Source organism: Zootermopsis nevadensis, unplaced genomic scaffold (assembly GCF_977971745.1).
Source record: "Zootermopsis nevadensis isolate Lab colony 2312 unplaced genomic scaffold, Znev_1.0 Znev_ptg000023l, whole genome shotgun sequence".
In the NCBI taxonomy this organism is placed as follows: domain Eukaryota; kingdom Metazoa; phylum Arthropoda; class Insecta; order Blattodea; family Termopsidae; genus Zootermopsis; species Zootermopsis nevadensis.
Window position 1 is genome coordinate 2,695,521 of NW_028259155.1, and position 21,396 is coordinate 2,716,916.

The 21,396-nt window shown below is 36.3% G+C and overlaps 1 protein-coding gene across 3 annotated transcripts in view; it reads left to right on the forward strand.

Annotated features, from left to right (window-relative positions):
- The window catches only part of FoxP (forkhead box transcription factor P), a 475,517-nt gene that overhangs the window by 82,200 nt on the left and 371,921 nt on the right, over positions 1-21,396 (forward strand). For all 3 annotated transcript variants that reach the window (XM_087354642.1, XM_087354645.1, XM_087354655.1), the window contains exon 2: positions 12,382-12,422. In XM_087354642.1, the coding sequence (XP_087210768.1) occupies positions 12,382-12,422 (41 nt within the window). The remainder of the gene's footprint in view (positions 1-12,381; positions 12,423-21,396) is intronic.

Here is a 21,396-nt window from a genome sequence, read left to right on the forward strand (position 1 = left end):
AAATCTTTCGGGGATATATCGAGTGTCTTTGGAATTTCGACGCCGGGCGTCGAGACGCCTATTATCGTGACGTCATCTCAGGGTCACATTAATGTGATCAGAACCCTTCGGATAACATTTTTCGCATTTTCAGAAATTCGACGCCAGGCGTCGCGACGCCCACCGCCGCGATGACTTCATATAACGTCAAATTTATATCAGAGGCAGCCAGAAGACGCTGATGAGTCAACTATAAATCGACGTCAGGCGTCGCGACGCCTAAAATTTGGACGCGTTCCGGAGACGCCAATCGTAGCGACGAAGACGGTCCTGGGGCCTAAGGAACATTATCGCATACTCACCGTAAATGATCATAACCTAACCTAACCTAACCTAACCTAACCTAACCTAACCTAACCTAACCTAACCTAACCTAACCTAACCTAACTTAACCTAACCTTACCTAACCTAACCTAACCTAACCTAACCTAACCTAACCTAACCTAACTTCAACTAACCTAACCTAACCTAACCGAACCTAAGGTAACCTAAACGACGCCATCGCAGGGCCCGTGGAATGTGATCCAAATATTTCGGGGATATATCGAGTGTCTTTGGAATTTCGACGCCGGGGTCGAGACGCCTATTATCGTGACGTCATCTCAGGGTCACTCTAATGTGATCAGAACCCTTCGGATAACATTTTTCGCATTTTCAGAAATTCGACGTCAGGCGTCGCGACGCCTAAAATTTCGACGCGTTCCAGAGACACCAAGCGTATCGAGGAAGACGGTCCTGGGGCCTAAGGAACATTATCGCATACTCACCGTAAATGATCATAACCTAACCTAACTTAACCTAACCTAACCTAACCTAACCTAACCTAACCTAACCTAACCTAACCTAACCTAACCTAACCTAAGCTAACCTAACCTAACCAAACCAAACCTGACCTAATCTAACCTAACCTAACCTAACCTAACCTGACCTAACCTAACCGACGCCATCGCAGGGCCCGTAGAATGTGATCCAAATATTTCGGGGATATATCGAGTGTCTTTGGAATTTCGACGTTGGGCGTCGAGACGCCTATTATCGTGACGTCATCTCAGGGTCACACTAATGTGATCAGAACCTCTCGGATAACATTTTTCGCATTTTCAGAAAATCGACGCCAGGCGTCGCGACGCCCACCGCCGCGACGACTTCATATGACGTCAAATTTATATCAGAGGCTGCCAGAAGACGTTGATGAGTCAATTAAAAATCGACGTCAGGCGTCGCGACGCCTAAAATTTCGAAACGTTCCGGAGACGCCAAGCGTAGCGAGGAAGACGGTCCTGGGGCCTAAGGAACATTATCGCATACTCACCGTAAATGATCATAACCTAACCTAACCTAACTTAACCTAACCTAACCTAACCTAACCTAACCTAACCAAACCTGACCTAACCTAACCTAACCTAACCTGACCTAACCTAACCGACGCCATCGCAGGGCCCGTAGAATGTGAACCAAACATTTCGGGGATATATCGAGTGTCTTTGGAATTTCGACGCCGGGCGTCGAGACGCTTATTATCGTGACGTCATCTGAGGGTCACACTAATGTGATCAGAACCCTTCGGATAACATTTTTCGCATTTCCAGTAATTCGACGCCAGGCGTCGCGACGCCCACCGCCGCGACGACTTCATATGACGTCAAATTTATATCAGAGGCAGCCAGAAGACGCTGATGAGTCAACTAAAAATCGACGTCAGGCGTCGCGACGCCTAATGTTTTGACGCGTTCCGGAGACGCCAAGCGTAGCGACGAAGACGGTCATGGGGCCTAATGGACAGTATCGCATACTCAGCGTAAATTATTATAAACCAACCTAACCTAACCTAACCTAACCTAATCTAACCTTACCCAACCTAACCTAACTTAACCGACGTCATCGCGGAATATGATCCAAACAATTCGGTGATATATGGAGTGACTTTGGAATTTCGACGCCGGGCGTCGAGACGCCTATAATCATGACGTCATCTCAGAGTCACACTAATGTGATCAGAACCCTTCGGATAACATTTTTCGCATGTTCAGAAATTCGACGCCAGGCGTCTCGACGCCCACCTCCGCAACGGCTTCATATGACGTCAAATTTATATCAGACGGCAGCCAGAAGACGCTGATCAGTCAACTAAAAATCGACGTCAGGCGTCGTGACGCCTAATGTTTCGACGCGTACCGGAGACGCAAAGCGTAGCGACGAAGACGGTCATGGGGCCTAAGGGACACTATCGCAAACTCAGCGTAAATTATTAAAACCAACCTAACCTAACCTAACCTAACCAAACCTAACCTAACCTAACCTAACCTAACCTAACCTAACCTAACCTAACCTAACCTAACTTAACCTAACCTAACCTAACCTAACCTTACCCAACCTAACCTAACGTAACTTAACCGACGCCATCGGAGAATATGATCCAAACAGTTCGGTGATTTATGGAGTGACTTTGGAATTTCGACGCCGTACGTCGCGACGCCCGCCGCCGCAACGGCTTCATATGACGTCAAATTTATATGAGACGGCAGCCAGAAGACGCTGATCATTCAACTAAAAATTGACGTCAGGCGTCGCGACGCCTAATGTTTAGACGCGTTCCGGAGACGCCAAGCGTAGCGACGAAGACGGTCTTGGGGCCTAAGGGACAGTATCGCATACTCAGCGTAAATTATTACAAAACCAACCTAACTTAACCTAACCTAACCTAACCTAACTTAACCTAACCTAACCTAACTTAACCTAACCTAACCTAACTTAACCTAACCTAACCTAACCTTTCCTTTCTTACCTATAACAACCTAATCGAACTTAACCTTTCTTACCTATAACAACCTAATCGAACTTAACGTAACCAAACGTAATCTAACTTAACCTAACCTAATCTAACCGAATCTAAATTAACCTAACCTAACCTTTTTAACAAATTTTGCCTTAAATACGACTTATTTGTTACTGTACATTACGTTACGTTGTGCCACGCAGTGAACCAATCTTTATGCTGGTTACCAGTACTGAGAAAAGGACTTAATATTAATTTAAGCTAATAAAATGTTGTTCTCTGGAGGATTCCGCCTGTGAGAGGCGATTTTTATATTTAGCGTGAATATTATAGTAGGGCTCGCTTGTAGATTGCGGTTTGGTCATTCCAGAAGCAATTGGCTTGTGAATTAAAGTGTTGATTTTAGTATCTCGAACAATTATTTTAATTTTTATGGCATAATATAGCCTAATAGATCAACCATAAACAAGACTGGGATTATTGCTGGCTGGTTAAACCCAGAAAAATAAAACCGTGCCCGGCTGGTAACTACAGTTGCTATTCACGTGGAAAAGGAGGACAGTATATCACGATATGCACATAATTGCGCAGGGATTCCCTGCAGATCGTGTGGTAATGCGTAATGGTCGTGGTTCCAACCGGGAAGCCCCTTTTTTAAGGGGGGAGTGTGTGATAATTGTGTCGCTTTCCTGGTTTCAACAACGTTCCCACACATCGTGAAAATATTAAAGGACAAACGACAACTTATTTTTTTTACTGATATTTTATATATTTTTATATTACTTTATTTTTAGTTTTCTATGTTTTATTCCCATCATTTATTATTCTTCATTTTCTTAACCTAATTCCTTGTTTCGGAATGTCGGGTTTAGAACTCGGTGCTAAGACATTATTTTCATCGGTATCTCGTGATCTTCCTCAGTCTTTTCGACCAACTGTCAAGCCAACACGTCGACATAGGTAAGATATGTCGCCTTCCTTGTCCCTACCAATTCGCTATTTGTAATCATACGAAATTTAAACGCGCTAAGAAGATAACAGATGTTTTTCTATCTTCACAAATACGTCGAGACGAAATTTTACGAAGTATTTTAAGGCTGTTTAAAGTCTTCGCCCCCCGGTTACAGAGTCTTCACTTTCGCTGGACTCGCCTCTCTAAAGCTGCAATCATCACGAACAACTACAAATCACTTATAAGTGTCATAAGCGGCGATCTGCCTACTCGTGGCCGAGTAGCTTCCTGTATTACCGATGGCATTTTGAGCGAAATTGAGGGGTGCGGTCATTTTATGTCCTGCTTCCAGTACCGCGGAGGAATTATCGTCGTATTCCGTGTCACGGCGTCTTCTTTGAAGTGGATGCAAGTCTTTCTCACTCACTCCCTTGTTTCACTCACAACAGCGACACGCCTTCGTCTTCTGAGAGAGAGAGAGACTTTTTACGGAGCGGAATCCGGTCTAACCAACATTACGTAATCCTGTGGAGAGCCGTGTAGTCTGGTAGAACCGACGTTTCAGAGGTTCTTGCTGCCTCCATCATCAGGACGATGTTTTGTTTGCTTAGGGAGTGTTAGGATACCCGAAAGTATCCTTTGAAATTACGTCAGAATTTTCCCCAGAAGCTCGAGTTACACGAGAACGCGTTTTATAACAGGTCGCCCGCGTAAATTAGATTTTCAAAACTTCGCGGAATACATTTGAAGACTCAGGAAAAGAACATTAACAGGTTTTATTAGCAGGAATTTGTGAACGGAGGTATTTTTACTCCTTAAATTTTTTTTATTGTATCTGGAAACTTTACGCGACTTGTACGAACAGAATCTGCTAACTGTTATATACTGTTCGTTATCGATTCGAACTTTCTAGTGTTCTATTTGGGACAAGTGAGTTCTAAGTAAGGGATGGCGTGGGTGGCCGTGTTATTTGTAGTTTTAAAAGGCGGAGAGAGGATTGTCGACTAACTTCACACCTGCGTGACTCAAGAGTATTAAGCCAGCAGAAAGCTCTTGCTAGGAAGCCATATGATTTCTTCGTACTCACATCGCCTTGTCTAGACGCATTGTCAATGTCGTGGCTCTGTATTACGAGAAGTAACTCGTCGTAACTTAAACAAATCAGCTTTATTTGTACAAAAAAACAGATAATCCCTTTTGCAACATTCCGAACGAGAATTGGTATCCGCTATCTTAAACAAGGGTGTGAAATGGAGGTTTTTGAGATATACAAACGCGCAGGTATTGGAGTAGAGTAGATTTGGAAATTAATCATGACAGACGTCAGTTTATCTATGTTAAATAATGATAAAATTAACGTGTAATGTGATTGGGAAAAATTTGAAGTACAATAGATTAATGAGATGGTAATGTTGCGTCGTATTGTGTTGAAATATATATTTGTTCAAATGTTATCAGTCTAAACACAATAAAATATTATTATTAAATATTAAAATATTATTACAATTAACATTTAAATATTTAAAATATATTAAAATGATGTTCTTAATCGAAATGTTCGATTTGCATTAGAGCATCATCTTTTACACTACATGTTTCGGTTCTAAATGAACCATCTTCAGGTGTATAATCTAAATATAAACTCAAACGTAATATCCTAAGTGCAATCCTTCGTCAGATGTCCATCAAATACAATAGATTAAGTAATACAAATATGACAGAGAGATCTTAAAAAGTCGTAAATATCGATTACAAGATGAGACTTCAGTTCTTGAATCAATAGGAGCTTGTTACTGTTGAAATTCAATGTTTCTTTTATTAACTTGTTCCCATTTCTTATACTAGTTTTTCCTCAGTTTTCCTCCTTTAATTTCCACGATTTAAACTTTGTTGAAATGTTTATTTGTAGGTGTGAGTAATTCAGAAGCATGCCAAGAATGTCAGTGTATGTTAACAGCGAATATTGGCTTAAGTTCTTAGTTTGAAAGTTTTGCTGGACATTCTTTGTCGAGTTCAGCCCCTAATTTTAGAGAAACCGCTAACAGATGGCAGTGTTCACTTGCCTTTCGTGGAATGCATCCCGGTTGAGTTTCTTAGGGTAATTTATTAATGACACAAATTAGTCACGGACGATGTATGGTCTCATAACCAACAGGTTAACGTTGACTTTGTATAAAATGGAACTAAACTGAGCTTGTGAGGTTGACGGTGGAGAAATCACTCGAAGGATCAAGTTATTTATTAGAGTAAGCAGCTTTTTGTATTTAAAGATGGTTGCTTTATTGTTCTTGGGTGTAGACGGGAGGTGTAGTGTCTTTGTTGTTAAAATATATAAATAACTTGACTCTTAAATATAACATTCTATCCTAACCTAACCTAACCTAACCTAACCTAACCTAAAATAACCTAAACTAACCTAACCTAACCTAACCTAAACTAACGTAACGTAATCTAACTTAACCTAACCTAAAATAACCTAACCTAACCTAACCTAACCTAACCTAACCTAAACTTACCTCACCTAACCTAACCTAACCTAACCTTAGCTGATGATGACCGAATATGGTAAGGTGAAAAATAGATTATTTTAATTTTTAAGACAAACTTAGAGCTTAGAAAGGGACGGACCTTGTAGACTAAGAAACTGTGTAAAGATTCCGAGCAAATTGTTTGCAGTACGTTCATTAGAGCAGAAGAAACAAATATCCGATCTGTGGCGCCAGATCGGGGGGGAGTAATTAAAAAGTTGTGAAGTGTAAAAGAGAGGAAATAAGAAGGAATCTTGCGAATGCCTCAGGTTTTTAATTGTGTCGAACGTCAGTAATGACTTATCAGTACTAAAGTTGCTGTTATTTATAAAATTTGGTACACAGCGTCAGTGTTTGACTTTAATTTACTTTGTATTTTAATATTTTCCGTCAAATCACAATTTTTAATAAGATAATAAAATATTTAAAATATCATTTCACGTTCCGCATCGAATGAAACGTGAAATGATATTTTAAATATTTTATATTTTATTATCTTATTAAAAATTGTGATTTGACGGAAAATATTAAAATATTAACATAATTCACAATATGACGCAAATATACTACCTTAATTTACTTTGTGTAACTCGGCTAAAAAAATAAATAAATATTCAGACGTTGCTTAAGTTGGTCTCATCACATTTACTGAAGTTTTTTTTTTAAAAAAAATGTTAAATGCCGCTGTATCGATTACTAAAGGCGCTTGCCGCCGAATGAACATTGTCTGATGCTGGTTGCTTGTGTTTTACGGGAAACCCAGTGTGTTCTACGCATGCGTAGAAGTTTGACCCCTATTTCATCCTGCTGAATGTCTAATAGATTAAATTATATTAAAATCTGTAAATATTTCTCTTAAACGCTTTAAATTAATTATTTTTAGAATGAAAAATGTACAGTTTGAAGTATAATTTTTTTAATAAATGTAAAATAATATATGTTCTGTAACTATAATTTGCTGAAGTTTTATAAACAGAGGTTTAACAGATACGCAGTAAAAGATTCAGAGTTTATTTATTTTAAATTAGCCTCGTTACGTTTCATTCTTGTTCATTCGCTGTACCATAAAATGCTATCTTCCATTTCGCCATAATTCCATGCAGATTGTTACGTAAAGCGTCAGTATGCGGTCCCCCACGGATTGTCTCTGACTTCCCCCCACCAGTACTCACTCTGCCAGGATGTCACGTGATTCACCGCAAAATACAGTAGAAAACGAAGATGCAAATCTATTTTAGTTTCAATGAATTTTATGTTCATGGAAACATGTGCAGTTCTTGAAATTTTCCGTAAGTTTGTAAAATTCTAGTGTTGATATCGTTTCGGTATCGCGATGAATCCGGTAGAAAAAGAAAGGATAAAACAAGACAGTTTTCCTGACTTCACTGAGCGTCGTTGAACACCACACGCAAAAGACGAGCATTCGGTTGAAGTAACCCGGCAACTATCTGATTAAAATCTCTATCAATGTTGACAGTGTAGATATTCTGATAATTTTCCTAGGTTTGTTTATAAAATACAGCGATTATTTCATTTCTCAAGAAGGCTAAGATCATAAATGTCCCCTTCTAAACTATTATTCGTAAAAGGACGTAAATATATCGATGTATAGATAAATCGATCGATTAATATCTATAAGAATATATGGATAAACAGGTAGATTGGTATAAGTATTTCACATTTTTGATGTAAAAATTATTTCATCGTCTATTAATTTGTGTCGTTGCTGAATTAAGATAAGACAAAAGTGTTTTAACATGTTATTAAATATTTTATAGTCAAAATAATCCTATACGAACCTGTGTCATTATAGCCTGATGTGAAGTCAACCTTTTTTTTCTTTTAAAGTTATCTTTCAATAAATTAATTTCCTCTTAGAGAAATTTATGTAAAAGCCTCTGGCGTTAGAAATCAATCACAAATATGACTGAGGAAAACCACGAGGACATCAGGTTATCTGGTGTCACTGCCTGAGGTTAAAACCATTACCTTCCTGAATATAAAGTGCAGACGTGTTCTTGCTTCTTAGTGCCGAGAAACCAGAGATTCATTTTCGTCATTTTGACAGACCAGAGCGTTAATTTGCACACGTAACTGTTTGTGACGTAAACAGAATGCGTATTTATTCGTGGTTTTTGTGATATGACATCAGCGCGGCGTACTGTAGAGACAGTAGTTCTAATAAACACCGCATGTGTCGCTGCTTCGCGATTTACTGCTCTGTTGAGTAGGGCAGAATTAAAGGCATCGCAGTGACTCCATGTTCTCGAGTCTTATACGAGGAATTGATGAATGTTTCCAAATTAAGGTGTCGTATGGAACCTGTTAGATGCTCTGCGGTCAGAGGCATCTGCTATCCGAACTCCTCCCACCCCTCGTCTTTTCAGGGAGCAATGCTTAATGTGTAAGGTTGCAAATATATGTATATATCTCAAGGCGTGTTCGTAATAAAACATTTCGTGACTAAAGGCTTGAAAGTGACATATTTACAAATTTATAAACTGATTATTGGTTTTGGCAACGCTTTATCAAGTAGATGGTTTATGTGAAGTCGAATTGCATGGCAGTTCTGATTAATGAATTGCGAAAAATCCATAAAATTATTTAGATATTAGAACGTAGTCGAATTTTAGCATCTTTTTGTGGGTGTATCAGAATTTTAATTGATTAATCGTCATCACGTAAGATTTTTACGTTAAATAATTGTATTTCCTTTTTCAGGTTATTTATTTCGCACTAAGATTTTTCATGTTAATTTTATATATAATGAGATACGGTTTGCTACTATCCTATCGTGTTTGATTACGTAAGGCTTTTGAAGAACCGCGAAGATGTAGGTAGCAGAATACTTTCCTCTCACCTTCCAGCACAGTGGCAGTACGAGAAACCATTCTTGGACTCTTAATAGTCTTTTCATTACAGTTTATCCAGCCAAATACACGAGTAATGTCTTACGATAAACCGTGAAAGCTTTCTCATACACCCGTTGCATTTAAACACCAAAAGTATTTATAATATTCAATTCTATTTATTATGTCTCTCACGCAATATTATCTCCTGTTGTTGTTCAAAGCTTTAACAAATACGTGAATATTTCTTCATATAATTATTTATATTTTTCTCAGTTCCACAACATTGGTTGAATTTCTTATTATATTATAAGCTATATCATTAATATTCAGGGATATACCAAACCTTTTTAATAATATACATAATATTTATCCCTTGTACGTAGAGATTATCTACCTTTTTTTTTGAATCTTTAAATTTTCAAAATCCATTTTTAAACCACGGTGATCGAATTCTCGCATCGCATGTACAAAAACTGTGTGTAATTTTTACCTTCTACAATTCAATTTCATATCACAATAAAATACAAATACTTCTTGGGCTGATTCCTTATGTGAGCGTAGAGTTTTGTAAAATATTTTATAGATCCTTAAGTTCATAGACTAATATTAGATTTATTTTTACAGACAGTTATTTATTTTCATCATAGTACTTCGGTTTAATTTAATTTGAGTTTTTTATATATTTTTTGTTCTTTTATAGAAAAAAAGATGGAAGAAATCATCTGTTGGATTAACGTATGGCAAAAAAAACGTAAAAGAAATTTGTCTAATTTTGGTTAATTCCACGTTGTTATATTCATCCTAATCCAGTGACAGATCGCTCACATCTGAATACGCACAGGCAGAGAGAGATAGAGAGAATAGGATGAACTGAATTCTACACAAAGAGCAGATAGAACTTATCTAAAGTTTGCACTTTGTTTCATGCCAACGGGTTGGCGTTAGTAGCCCGCCTGAGTGCGTCGCCTTTTGGTACGTTACAGGGAGGAGACACACGCAGTCATACAAAGAGATTAAATAAAAAAACACAGGAGATAATTGGGTATGTGTGTGTGCCAATTACAAAGAGAGTTAGCATTCCCTCGTCACACCAGTTGAGTTGTGTTTTCGCTGTTAAAGGAACTCTTTAAACCCTACATTTAAATGGATATGCCGTGTGACAGACGGTAGACACAGCGCCTTTAGGCCAACACAAAATGACTAGAAAGTTACACGGGCAGGCAAATGTTACGAACTACGTATGATCTCTGAAAATAAAAACTTGTGAGTCGCCTATGCGTCCGATGTATGCAAGTGGTCGTGGATGTTAACAGTAGACGTATTTTTTTTTTACAGTTTCTATGCTTCAAAGCGTTTACCTTGTGGAAGATAGCAGATCTCGTGTAACTGTAAAGTATTCTCTCTGGCTTGTACACAGAAATCCTTCTATTACTCGGTGGTGTCGAATCATAATATATTCGTATTGAAGCTAGAATATCGACCTTAGCTTTATTTTATTTAGTGTTCTGACTGACGACAGGTCCATATGAACAGGATCCTTCCATCCTTTTCTCGGACTGGGACCTGTTCATATACGTTCTTGGCAGATGATCCAGAAGTGGTTTGCCATTGCCTTCTTCTGTGTGTGAGTGGAGTAATTGTTGGGATGTCACGGAGAAACCGGGGAAGCCCCCGGAGGAAAACTCCGTATTGCCTAGACCACGGCCTTGCCCAACACAAGTTATAAATTCGGGCACCGCCGGGAATCGAACCCGAGACCCCAGGATTACAAGGCCAGCGTTCTAACCGCTAGACCACCTCATCTTATTATTATTTAGTGTTCTGTCTGAGGACAGGTCCATATGAACAGGATCCTTCCATCCTTTTCTCGGACTGGGACCTGTTCATATACGTTCTTGGCAGATGATCCAGAAGTGGTTTGCCATTGCCTTCTTCTGTGTGAATGGAGTAATTGTTGGGATGCCACGGAGGAAAACTCCGTGTTGCCTAGACCACGGCCTTGTCTTATCGATTAAGATATATTTCTTTTTTAGCTGTCATATAAGAGAACTACGATATAGAATCGATTCTGGAAGATGACTTTGGAATGCTTGAATAAGATATCGCCCCATTATGACAAGTAGTATTCAATCCTATATGGGGATTTGAATCCACGAGTCCATTTTCGGAAATTCTCAACACCTTAACGAGTTTGTCTATATAATAATGCAGGTATTGGTTGATAGATTTTTCTTGTTTTAGTGATTATCTACTGTTAAAGGATTTTGAGCCTTGTGGGATTACATTTATATTTCTGTGTTTTATTATAACTTGCATTATTTCCGATAAATTTACTAATATTACGGTAAAACTTATACAAAATATTAGTCGAAGTGTTGATGGTTTTAATTCAGGCATTTATTATTTATAAGTAACAAAAAGAAAACATGGAAGTTTTACCATTTATAATTAGTGGAATTTAAAATGTTGCATGTCTTCACAATATTAATTAAGACGTTTATGAAATTTTCACGAAAATTACGAGAAAAAAAAATGCAATTGTAATTCAGCGACAGCGAATTTATCGTAAATTAAATTACGCGTTATTTGGACTGTACGTTTCATAAATGTAATAGGAACATTCCGTTCATCAGAAATTTTGTTTTTAAAGTGTCCACTGATTTACAGTGCACACTTACTTAATTCTTCAGAACCTAGTAATTTTTTATTTGCAAATATTTTCTACGAAAAATACTTCGCACTTTGCACTTTATGGATGTTTCTTACGTTTCTTTTGTTTAATTTCTTTATAAAAACGTATTTTACGTAGTTGAACGAAACCTGTCTATAAATCGAAGAATTAGGTTACTGAATTTCTATCTACGATCATTTCTGCTAGACGTCCTTCCAAGAACAGCTATATTCTATCTTAGAAGGGAGTGTAGCTCGTATATTTGTTGACGTCTTTAATGGAGAACATTTGCTATGTTTCGTGGCTTTATTTCCGTGATTGTCGTATAAATGGTTTAATCTGAACAATGAACATTCCCATTGAAAAGATTCAGTCTTTTCTCCCACAGTCCGCTAACTTCCCTCCTGTAACTGCCTTTGTTAAAATATTCTGCAGTTTACAGTGAAAAGCGACTTCCTTTTGTTTATTTTGTATGGATTAGAGATTTCTATTGACTTTATTTTCATCATAATTAAATAATTGATTTAAATAATATGTTTATTTTGGCTTCTTTTATTTTTAAGGTCCTGTTCAGGAGATGAAATTACGTCTTCAAATACACAAGGTAAGTTCTTCTGTTACTTATTGTATGGTTAAATTTGAGATGAATTTTAGATTGGGACAAGGCGTATAGAATATAAACTTGGAACTATTGTTTAAGAATTCTGTCTTTATGTTTAATTGTTTAATCGTGACGTAGTGTTGAACTCTCTCGACTACCTGAGGTCCTGTTAGATTCTTAAAAACTCTGCTCTAGCGAGTGATAATTATATTGAAATGTTTCTTCTGTAAATGTGTATGAAGATTTGAATTGGACTGAACTGGCTTAGGATAGATTCTAGCTGCGGATTTCTGTTTACACGATAAAGAATTTTTGGATTGGGGGAAAGCAGGACGTTTTTTGACAAACTGAATTTAATCATATAAGCTTTATTACTGGAAATAAAAGTTAAATTTCCTATATAAATCATTAATGCCAAGTGTTGGGATGTTTCGCTGATACATTTCGTCACATTAATTCAGCCTTACCATGTTCTGAAACATTCTAGTTAAATGGTTGTCGGTAGAACCACTCTGATATATCTTATAGACCTTTACAAATGAATATACGTCTATATTTGTTTAAATCTTGTCAGTCTGATCACAATAAAATTCCTATTAAATATTAAAATATTGCTATAATTAACATTTAAATATTTTAAAATATATTAAAATGATGTTCTCTATCGAAATGTTCGATTTACAATTATAACATCACTTTTCACACGACATGTTTCAGTTCCAAATGAACCATCTTCAGGTGTATAAAATTATATAAACTTAAATATAATTTCTTAAATGCAACTTTTTAGTCAGATGTTTAACAGATATCAAAATGATGTTTTATTCCAGATTTTATTGTATTTTAATATCGTATTCGAAGTTGTTCTGTATATGTAGACTGACAAGATTAAACAAATATATATTTATGACGATATGACGCAACTTTATCATCTCATGAATATACGTAATTAATTTACATATACGTATTAGAGTTTGATATCGATATCGTGACGTTGTTATGAACGTACGTGTCTCTCGTCAACACTTAGATGTCAATTTATCTCATTTTCTCTTCGCTTACCTGAAACTCTCTCTCCCTTTGCCGCTAGACGTAAGCTTTCTCCTCGAACCCTTACCGTTTGATCCACCCTTCCTTTGCCGTACGACCCTTCTCAGTCCTTTTCAGGCCGGCCTGGTGGGAAATTGAAACCACCGCTCGCTCTACTTAGAGCAGGATGACCCATTTATCTTCCTGGAGAAAACGACACATAATAAATTAAGGGATATTACATAAAATATCACTAAATGTGATGCTTCACAGCTTGAAAAAAAAAAAAAAAAAAAAAAAAAAGAGAGCGATACTGGAGAGATGGAATAAGCTCCTATAAGCTTACTTTATTTTATTCTGTTTTGATGGAATATACATCGCAGCACGCGGAATGAAATAGAAATGCTCTATATGCTTTTTTCTTCATCAGCCTGACGTCTGTTGTACTTTTATCATCTTTCTTTCTATCTTCGCGTTCCTCGTTCTTCATTATCTATTCCTCGTTTCAGTTTATTTCAGTATTATCACATCTTTGTCCTAACTCATGACTGATAGTATTTTTTTTTTATGTTTAAGACACGCCCTAGAATTTAATAGCATATTATACTTAAACCCGTATATATTTATATCGAAATTTCGTCTAGCTACGTTAAAGTTTTGAGATATTTATCGTACACAGAGTCTTCGTGATTGAAAATGCAATTAATGTAACTCGTAAGATTAATTGTAGAATTTTACAGATATTTTAATACACTTATTTTTTTACGTTAATTGTTTAACAATTAATAGCGAGGCAATGAATAGGCATTTGACGTAAATCAATAATCGACATATGGCATTATACATATTATATTATATTCTTAGATTATTTACACTGGAATTTGTATTGAATTTTCTCGGAAAAAATGGAAAGAAAGAAGGAAAGAAAGAAAGAAAGAAGGAAATAAATAATGGTGGAAAGGAAGTCTTGACGGATATGTTGCTCGAAACTATTGTTTTGGGTGTGTGGAGAGAAACGTTTATGTTACAAGTATTGAGAACCTTCATAACGCTTTGTATACGGGGCATATAATAATGGCTTTATATCGGAGAAGCAACACTTAGCTAATCTCTTTTTCCAAGTTCTTTTGAAAAACTGCTTTAAATGTTAAGAGCGAGGATGCGTGGTACAGGGAAGGGGGTGGCTGGGGGTTGGATGGGGGGGGGTAACTTCTTGCCTATTAACATAGCCACAAGAACCACCATGTGACGCCGCCGAGATATTAACCCTTGTGACAAATTACCCAGTGATGATTGGGGAAGAGAAGGCTCCTTCCTGCTACAGCGGTGAAAAGAATTCTGGATGACATCCTTTAAAGAAATCTGCGTAGCAAATTAAAAATAAAATAAGGCTTGACTGGATAAAATGGTATCCAACGTATTCTTCTCGACGTTTTCTAATTATAAAGCTGAGTAAAAGTGAGGTTGAGGTATGAAACTGCCTCCTTCAACACATCGCAAGCATTCCAAAGGAGTGTAAAATGTTAGCTTTACTCCAGATCCGAAAAGGGTGAAAAATGAGCTAGTCCTTATTCCGCCATTTTCAACACCGATACCAACTTTCATTGTTCTTATTTCCCTAGCGGACTGGGATTGATCTCGTTTTCTCTACGAGATGTTATTTCTAATGTCCTAGCTGACTTCCCAGCTCTTCGGTTGTTACTCATGGATTCATCTGGATTATGAATAATTTACATCTAAAAATTCTTAAAATATTATACGTTATCAACTTTATTTTATTTTTAAATCTAAGTTACAACTAAACCAGCAGTAACAGTACATATACAGTTTATATGTGGTTCTGTGTTATGACACAGAAGCACTTATGCTCGTCGTGGTTTGTTATTTTTTAAATTATTTCGAGGATAATATCGATAGTTGATGAACGATAAAATACGATTAATCGGAAATGAGTGGATATGAAGAACTGAGATTAATAAAGAGTCCTATTTTATAATAGTAAATATGGATCTTCAAAAGAACAAGGTATTGATATCAATTTTTATCAAGATAAGACGAGATGCATTCAACTAATTATCTTTCAGCATAAAAGGAAACGTAAAAGACATTTTAAACTGGAGTAAATTTATTTTCGCTGAATTCTGCTTGTAACCAAACTGTCATTATTACCAGATTTTTTTTTTGTAAAAATTTCTTTGTGTTTACAGTTTCGTTCATTTACGTCTAAAGTCTGTGAATCACAGGGATACGTTTCCAGCACATTATAAAGGCATTCTCTGCATTTTATATTGTTTAACGGAGTATTTGATGATGAAGTTAAGAATCAAAAGTATCGGTAAATGCTTTGGCTAATGAGGCACTGTGGAGTCGACGTCGGAAACAGAAAATTAAGGAAGTTCATTAATTTCTATTCTTTGAAGGAGTCTCGAGACACATTCGTCCGATCCCAAAAGAAATATCAGCAAGAAATCAGTTTGTTTGATAATTCTTTGAGCATTATTTCCAGTAACACACAAAGGGTCAGACATGATATGGCTCGCGAAACGTAATTGGCTCATTCTAATTACACTGCATCATTACATTAATTTAAAAATAATTTTAAAAATATTAGTAAACGAAATTGTGTAAGAAAATTTTCAGCTACTGGTGTCTTTAAATAAGTGTAAAAAGGAGCCTGCAAGCCCTAAACCTCATTTAAATTATTACCATTATTTTTATATTATTTTAAAATTTCTAACTTGGGTTTTTTAATATAATGTCATGTACCTGTGAATAAAATATGTATAAATATATAAATAATAATATAATTTTGACTCTAATAAATGCATACAGATATTTTGAAATATATAATAGGAATATCTATTGTCATATAATAACCGTTTAGAAATTTTTCTTTTTTTATATTTGATGTTAAGAACGTGACGTAATGACACATTATGTAACGTGTAGATAAAAGGGACAGATGCTACAATGCATACAGCGATCAGTGTATACGATCTCTTTATGTCATTCTGCTGCAGTCTGTAGCATTTTTACCATCGGAGCGTTACGTTCGCGAGTAAAACCATGCGTTTAAGACTTATTTACATTGCTTGTATTCTATTTTCGATTTAAAATAAAAAAAATCGAGAGTGGTAGTTCTGAGGAAAACTGGGAAATCGAATCGTGATACTTCTTTGATTCAAACCCGAGATTTCCCACACACGAACCAGAAGTTAAATTCAATTAATTCAATTCAATTCAATTAATTTATTCAATTCAATTAATTTATTTACGTGTTTTCCAACAGCATGAAGCCAATAACAGGCAAACACTGATAATACATACAATAATAATGAAATAATAATGAAAAATATTACACAAACAGATTACCTAAACTTATACATGTACAGTATTAAATATAACAGCCAAGTACAGGCAAACCCAAAATAGAAACAATATTAACACAATTGTTTAATTTTAACCGTCTAATCACAATAAAATATTTTATTAAATATTAAAATATTATTATTGCAATTAACATTTAATATTTAATAAAATATTTTATTGTGATTAGACGGTTAAAATTAAACAATTATAATCATCACAATATGACACAACATTATCATCTCAATATTAACACAAAGCAAAATAAATGGAGAAATATAAATAAAAACAAATAATCCACCTAGGGAACACTAATATAATTGTAAAACTTTAAAAAATATAAAAAGACAGATAACGAAGCTAGATCATTTCCCTTATTGAGAACGTGTCCTCAAGGGAGACAATGTTTATGCGAAATACGTCCGAAGATTTACATACGTCATTTGCAGCGATAACGCACCTGGCTGAAGGGTTCTAAGGAATATAACGCCCTTTCAATATATTTGTAGATTACGAGAATTTGTTTCGTTGATATTCAGTATTTTATTTTAAGTAAAAACATTTATATCATAAATCCAACCTATTTAGTAATAACGTAGCTCACAAAAGAAATAATGACGTGGATTGCTACGTAGTTAATTTCCAAATAATCCATCTGGATTGGGTGGATTTAAAAAAAAAAACCAGTATTGTATTGAATGAGTTAACCTTTCCCCGCGTACACAAAAATAGGAATTCTGTACATCTCATGTCAAGAGATGATTGTGTTGTTATTCATAAAAGTGAGGTTTCTGGAACAGATCGAGTCGGTAGCAAACACGATCTGCATGGCTAGCTGTTGGGCATTCGTTCTTGTATTATACCCCATGTGATTGTTACTTGAAATAGTCGCATTTGTGTCTATTGTAATATTTTGACTCCCTGCCCTTTTCTCTCTGTAGGGTTTTGGCAGGGAATTTACCACGTGCATCGGTATTCGATGTGTCCCTTATTCGTTGCCAAGGGCGTCCACCCCCACCATTTCGCGGCGAAGACCAGACATAGGCACGGCATTGCGTATATAGAATTATAGAATTTTTTTGTACGTAGCGGTAAGGAATTGTATTAATGACTTTAAATTAAAACTTCAATAATAATTACAAAGCGAAATAATTGTAACTGATTAGAAAATCGGCATTGGGCGAATCACGAGGTGTTAAAAAGTACTGGAACGTAAAGTGACGTGGGTTTGAAACCAGCTAGGGACATCGGGGGGGGGGGGGGGTACGTTTATTTAGATGGGCAGATTCCTACTTAAAAAAATTCTACCGGATGTGCAGTGGATTAAATGAAATACAAACCTGTGTTTTATTAACGAAATATGGAGAGATTTTAACTGTAATGGTCTTAAATAAGGAAAAAAACTATACAAAGTAATTAATAGGGAAAACTTATAAAAATATATTTCATGTATCGCTAACGTGTTGAACCCGCATGTGGAAATATACAGCACAGGTCAGTATTTTAACTATTTAGAATTTCAAGATTTAATTGATATTTAGGTACTTAGAATGCTCATAGAAAGTCTATAAATTCTGTATTTATGTTTCGTATGACAACACTGCAAAATAAATATTATTTCCTTTAAACAGCGTTAATCAGATGATCTTTGTAATGGAGAAGTGGTGTTTTCTTTGCGGTACGGACCGAGTTACCTCTGTAAAGCTCTGTGGTCCTAAACTTGCGTTAATGTTTAGCCGACTATCTTATAAATCGATAATAGTTTCGATTCAAATTCTGCGTCATGATGTGTTACGGTATATCTCAGTTTATGTTGTTTTTAAATACTACGTAACTGTAAAAACATCGATGTTCAGAAGCTGCGATGTGATTTTAAAAGTTTTTTAATGCATACTTCGACCGCGTTAAATGAACTCCCTTGCTTGAGAGCACGAAATGAAAGCTAATGGATCTTGACTAGACAGTCTGCCAATCAGAACCGAAAGCAATTTCAACAGTCACCACTGAGCAACTGAATTTCGTAAGGAAATACGTTCTACTTTAAATTACATTCTTTTATTGCTTTGCTGTTGGAATCTGTAAGGCAACTTAATATTAATTTTAGACTTGCAGAAAATGTGTATACAAATTAGCAATCTTATTTATTACATTCGAACAGTTAAAAAGAACCAGCCACCTAAACATGAAAATTTTTAACCAATTTTGTAAATGTTTGTAATTTATCACAGTTATCGAAAAAAAAAATTAATTTTAGGTACATTTTTGCCAATTTTGGAAATTCTTTGTAATTTTTCAAAACGTCCGAAAAAAATTTCTAGTTTTATGAACTTCTTAGCTGATTTTGGAAATATGTGTAATTTTTCAAAAAATTTAAAATTTTTGGCCCAACCCAACATAACCTCACACAACCTAACCTAATTTAATTAAATCTAACCTAACCTAACTTAATATAATTTAAGTCAACTCCTTCCAATCATTATTTAATCGCCATAGGCCAATAGGTGGATAAAGTTTGTGTTAATTTATAAGGGCATCAGTAGTGTGGGTAGGTTGCTAGGGTCAGATTAAGGGCTGTGACTGGCAGCGTTTCTCTGTCTCCGTGGGAGATGGCATTGGTTAGTATCCCAGTTCAGCTGACACACTCTGTCCTAACTGACGTTATAAAGTACCTTACACTGATGAATACTGCATATACCTGGACAGGATTACCACAAACCACCATCGATTACAGGCATCGCGTGAAGATTTACTAAACCTAACCTCGTGACAAATACTCCACGCTTCTACGATAACACGTCTAAGTTTTAAAACACGATTTTATACCTACAGTTCATTAGATGATATGAAATTACGGTATTAATAGCTTTTTATAACACTTCTTGTTAAAATTGTAAATGGAACAATTCTGTTGCGGTCGGTACACACAAAAGAGTGGGGACGTGTAACCTGGTCGTGTAGGCGAATGAAGCCAGAAAACCCTACAGGCCTTGCTACTGAATATTGTCGATAAAATAGGCCGACTATTGGACCTGAAGAGACTAAAAATCATTGTTAGCCTCCCACTGTTCTGTGGTTCATCTACGTGAGTTTGAAGAGTGACTTACCCTCCTCTCCCCTCTAACCCTCTCTCCACAAACCGTCCTAGAATTTTCCGTCGTTCCATACACACACACAAATTCACAATCATCCCCCTACCCTTCTCCCTAATTCCAATATTCCCAGTGACATGGAGAAATAATTAAAGCACGAATGGCATCCAGTGTGAAGAGAACGGGGAAGCAGGCTGTGGGGAAGCATGGTTTTCACCTCAACTGCCTGCCTGATATACTGTTCTTTTACTCTGACTGTCCACTAGCAATATCCGATCCGATATTGTGCTCGTCTGTCCATCCGTCCGTCCCGGAATATTACACATATAAGGCCAATCGATTTGACTGCGTTCCTTAACGTGTCCGTCATGACGCGAGCCACTACAATCAAACCCTACGGGAACGCTTAAAACTGGTACGTAATCTCGTAACAGCCGTCATTTGCTTCAAGTCTCAAGATTGACGCGAGATTTGTCATAATTCGATACATTTCTGACTGTAAATACACACTCATATGCCTGTTACAATATTTGTTATAAAATTACGGTAAGGAAACGTTACGTGGTTGAAAATAATTCCAAAAGCAAATTTCAAGGTCACGGGCAAAAACGAGGATTTGTTTTAAATATGTGGTACACATTTTACGAAGAAGGTGGAACGTATGTAATCCAGCGACCTGTACATATCGCGAACAATATTCATGGAAATAAACAGGTTAGCTCAGTGATATTTTATGTGGTGTTTATTAGAGTACATGTGGTTCGAATCTCGGTCGGTGCACCAGTTATTTTTACCGCGTTCCTTGTATTTTACAACATATTTTCCTTGAGAATATCCGGGTATTACCTACGAAATGTAACACTGGTGTCCACTGCAGTCCCTTTGCCTTAGACTTTTAGCATCACATATAAATCAAATACGAGATTCTGTGACATCGGCATGTGAGGGAAATAAAAGAAATGCGTACAAAATTTTTATACAGAAACCTCATATATATGTGTGTATCGTTGCAGATGGGAAGATATTATTAAATGAATTGTAGAGATAAGCTGTGGAGATGTTAATGAACTTAATTAGTTTGGATTAGCCTACTTATGTGAATACAGAGTTAAGTCTTTAGATTCCATACGAGAAAAATCTTTCTTTACCACCTGAATAAATGTCGAATTCCTTTAGAAACACTTGAAAAAATGCCTCATGCTATGAAGTTAATTAAGTAGTTAATTGGTAGAATAAATCCTGGTGACGTAATGCAGTCACAAGCATCCAGACAAGAATGACATTCGACTTGATATATTTCTTTCCAACTGCACCCTGGATGGCAGAATATTATGGGTTAATAACATAATTCGTGGTGCACTAGGGAACAAACTTTTATTATGCATACAGTAACCGTTATGTTGGTATTCATTATCACGTTCAAACAGAAGTTATTGTGATCGCGTATGCTAACAGAAGGGAACCAGGTGGCTTTCGAATACGATAATGAAAGC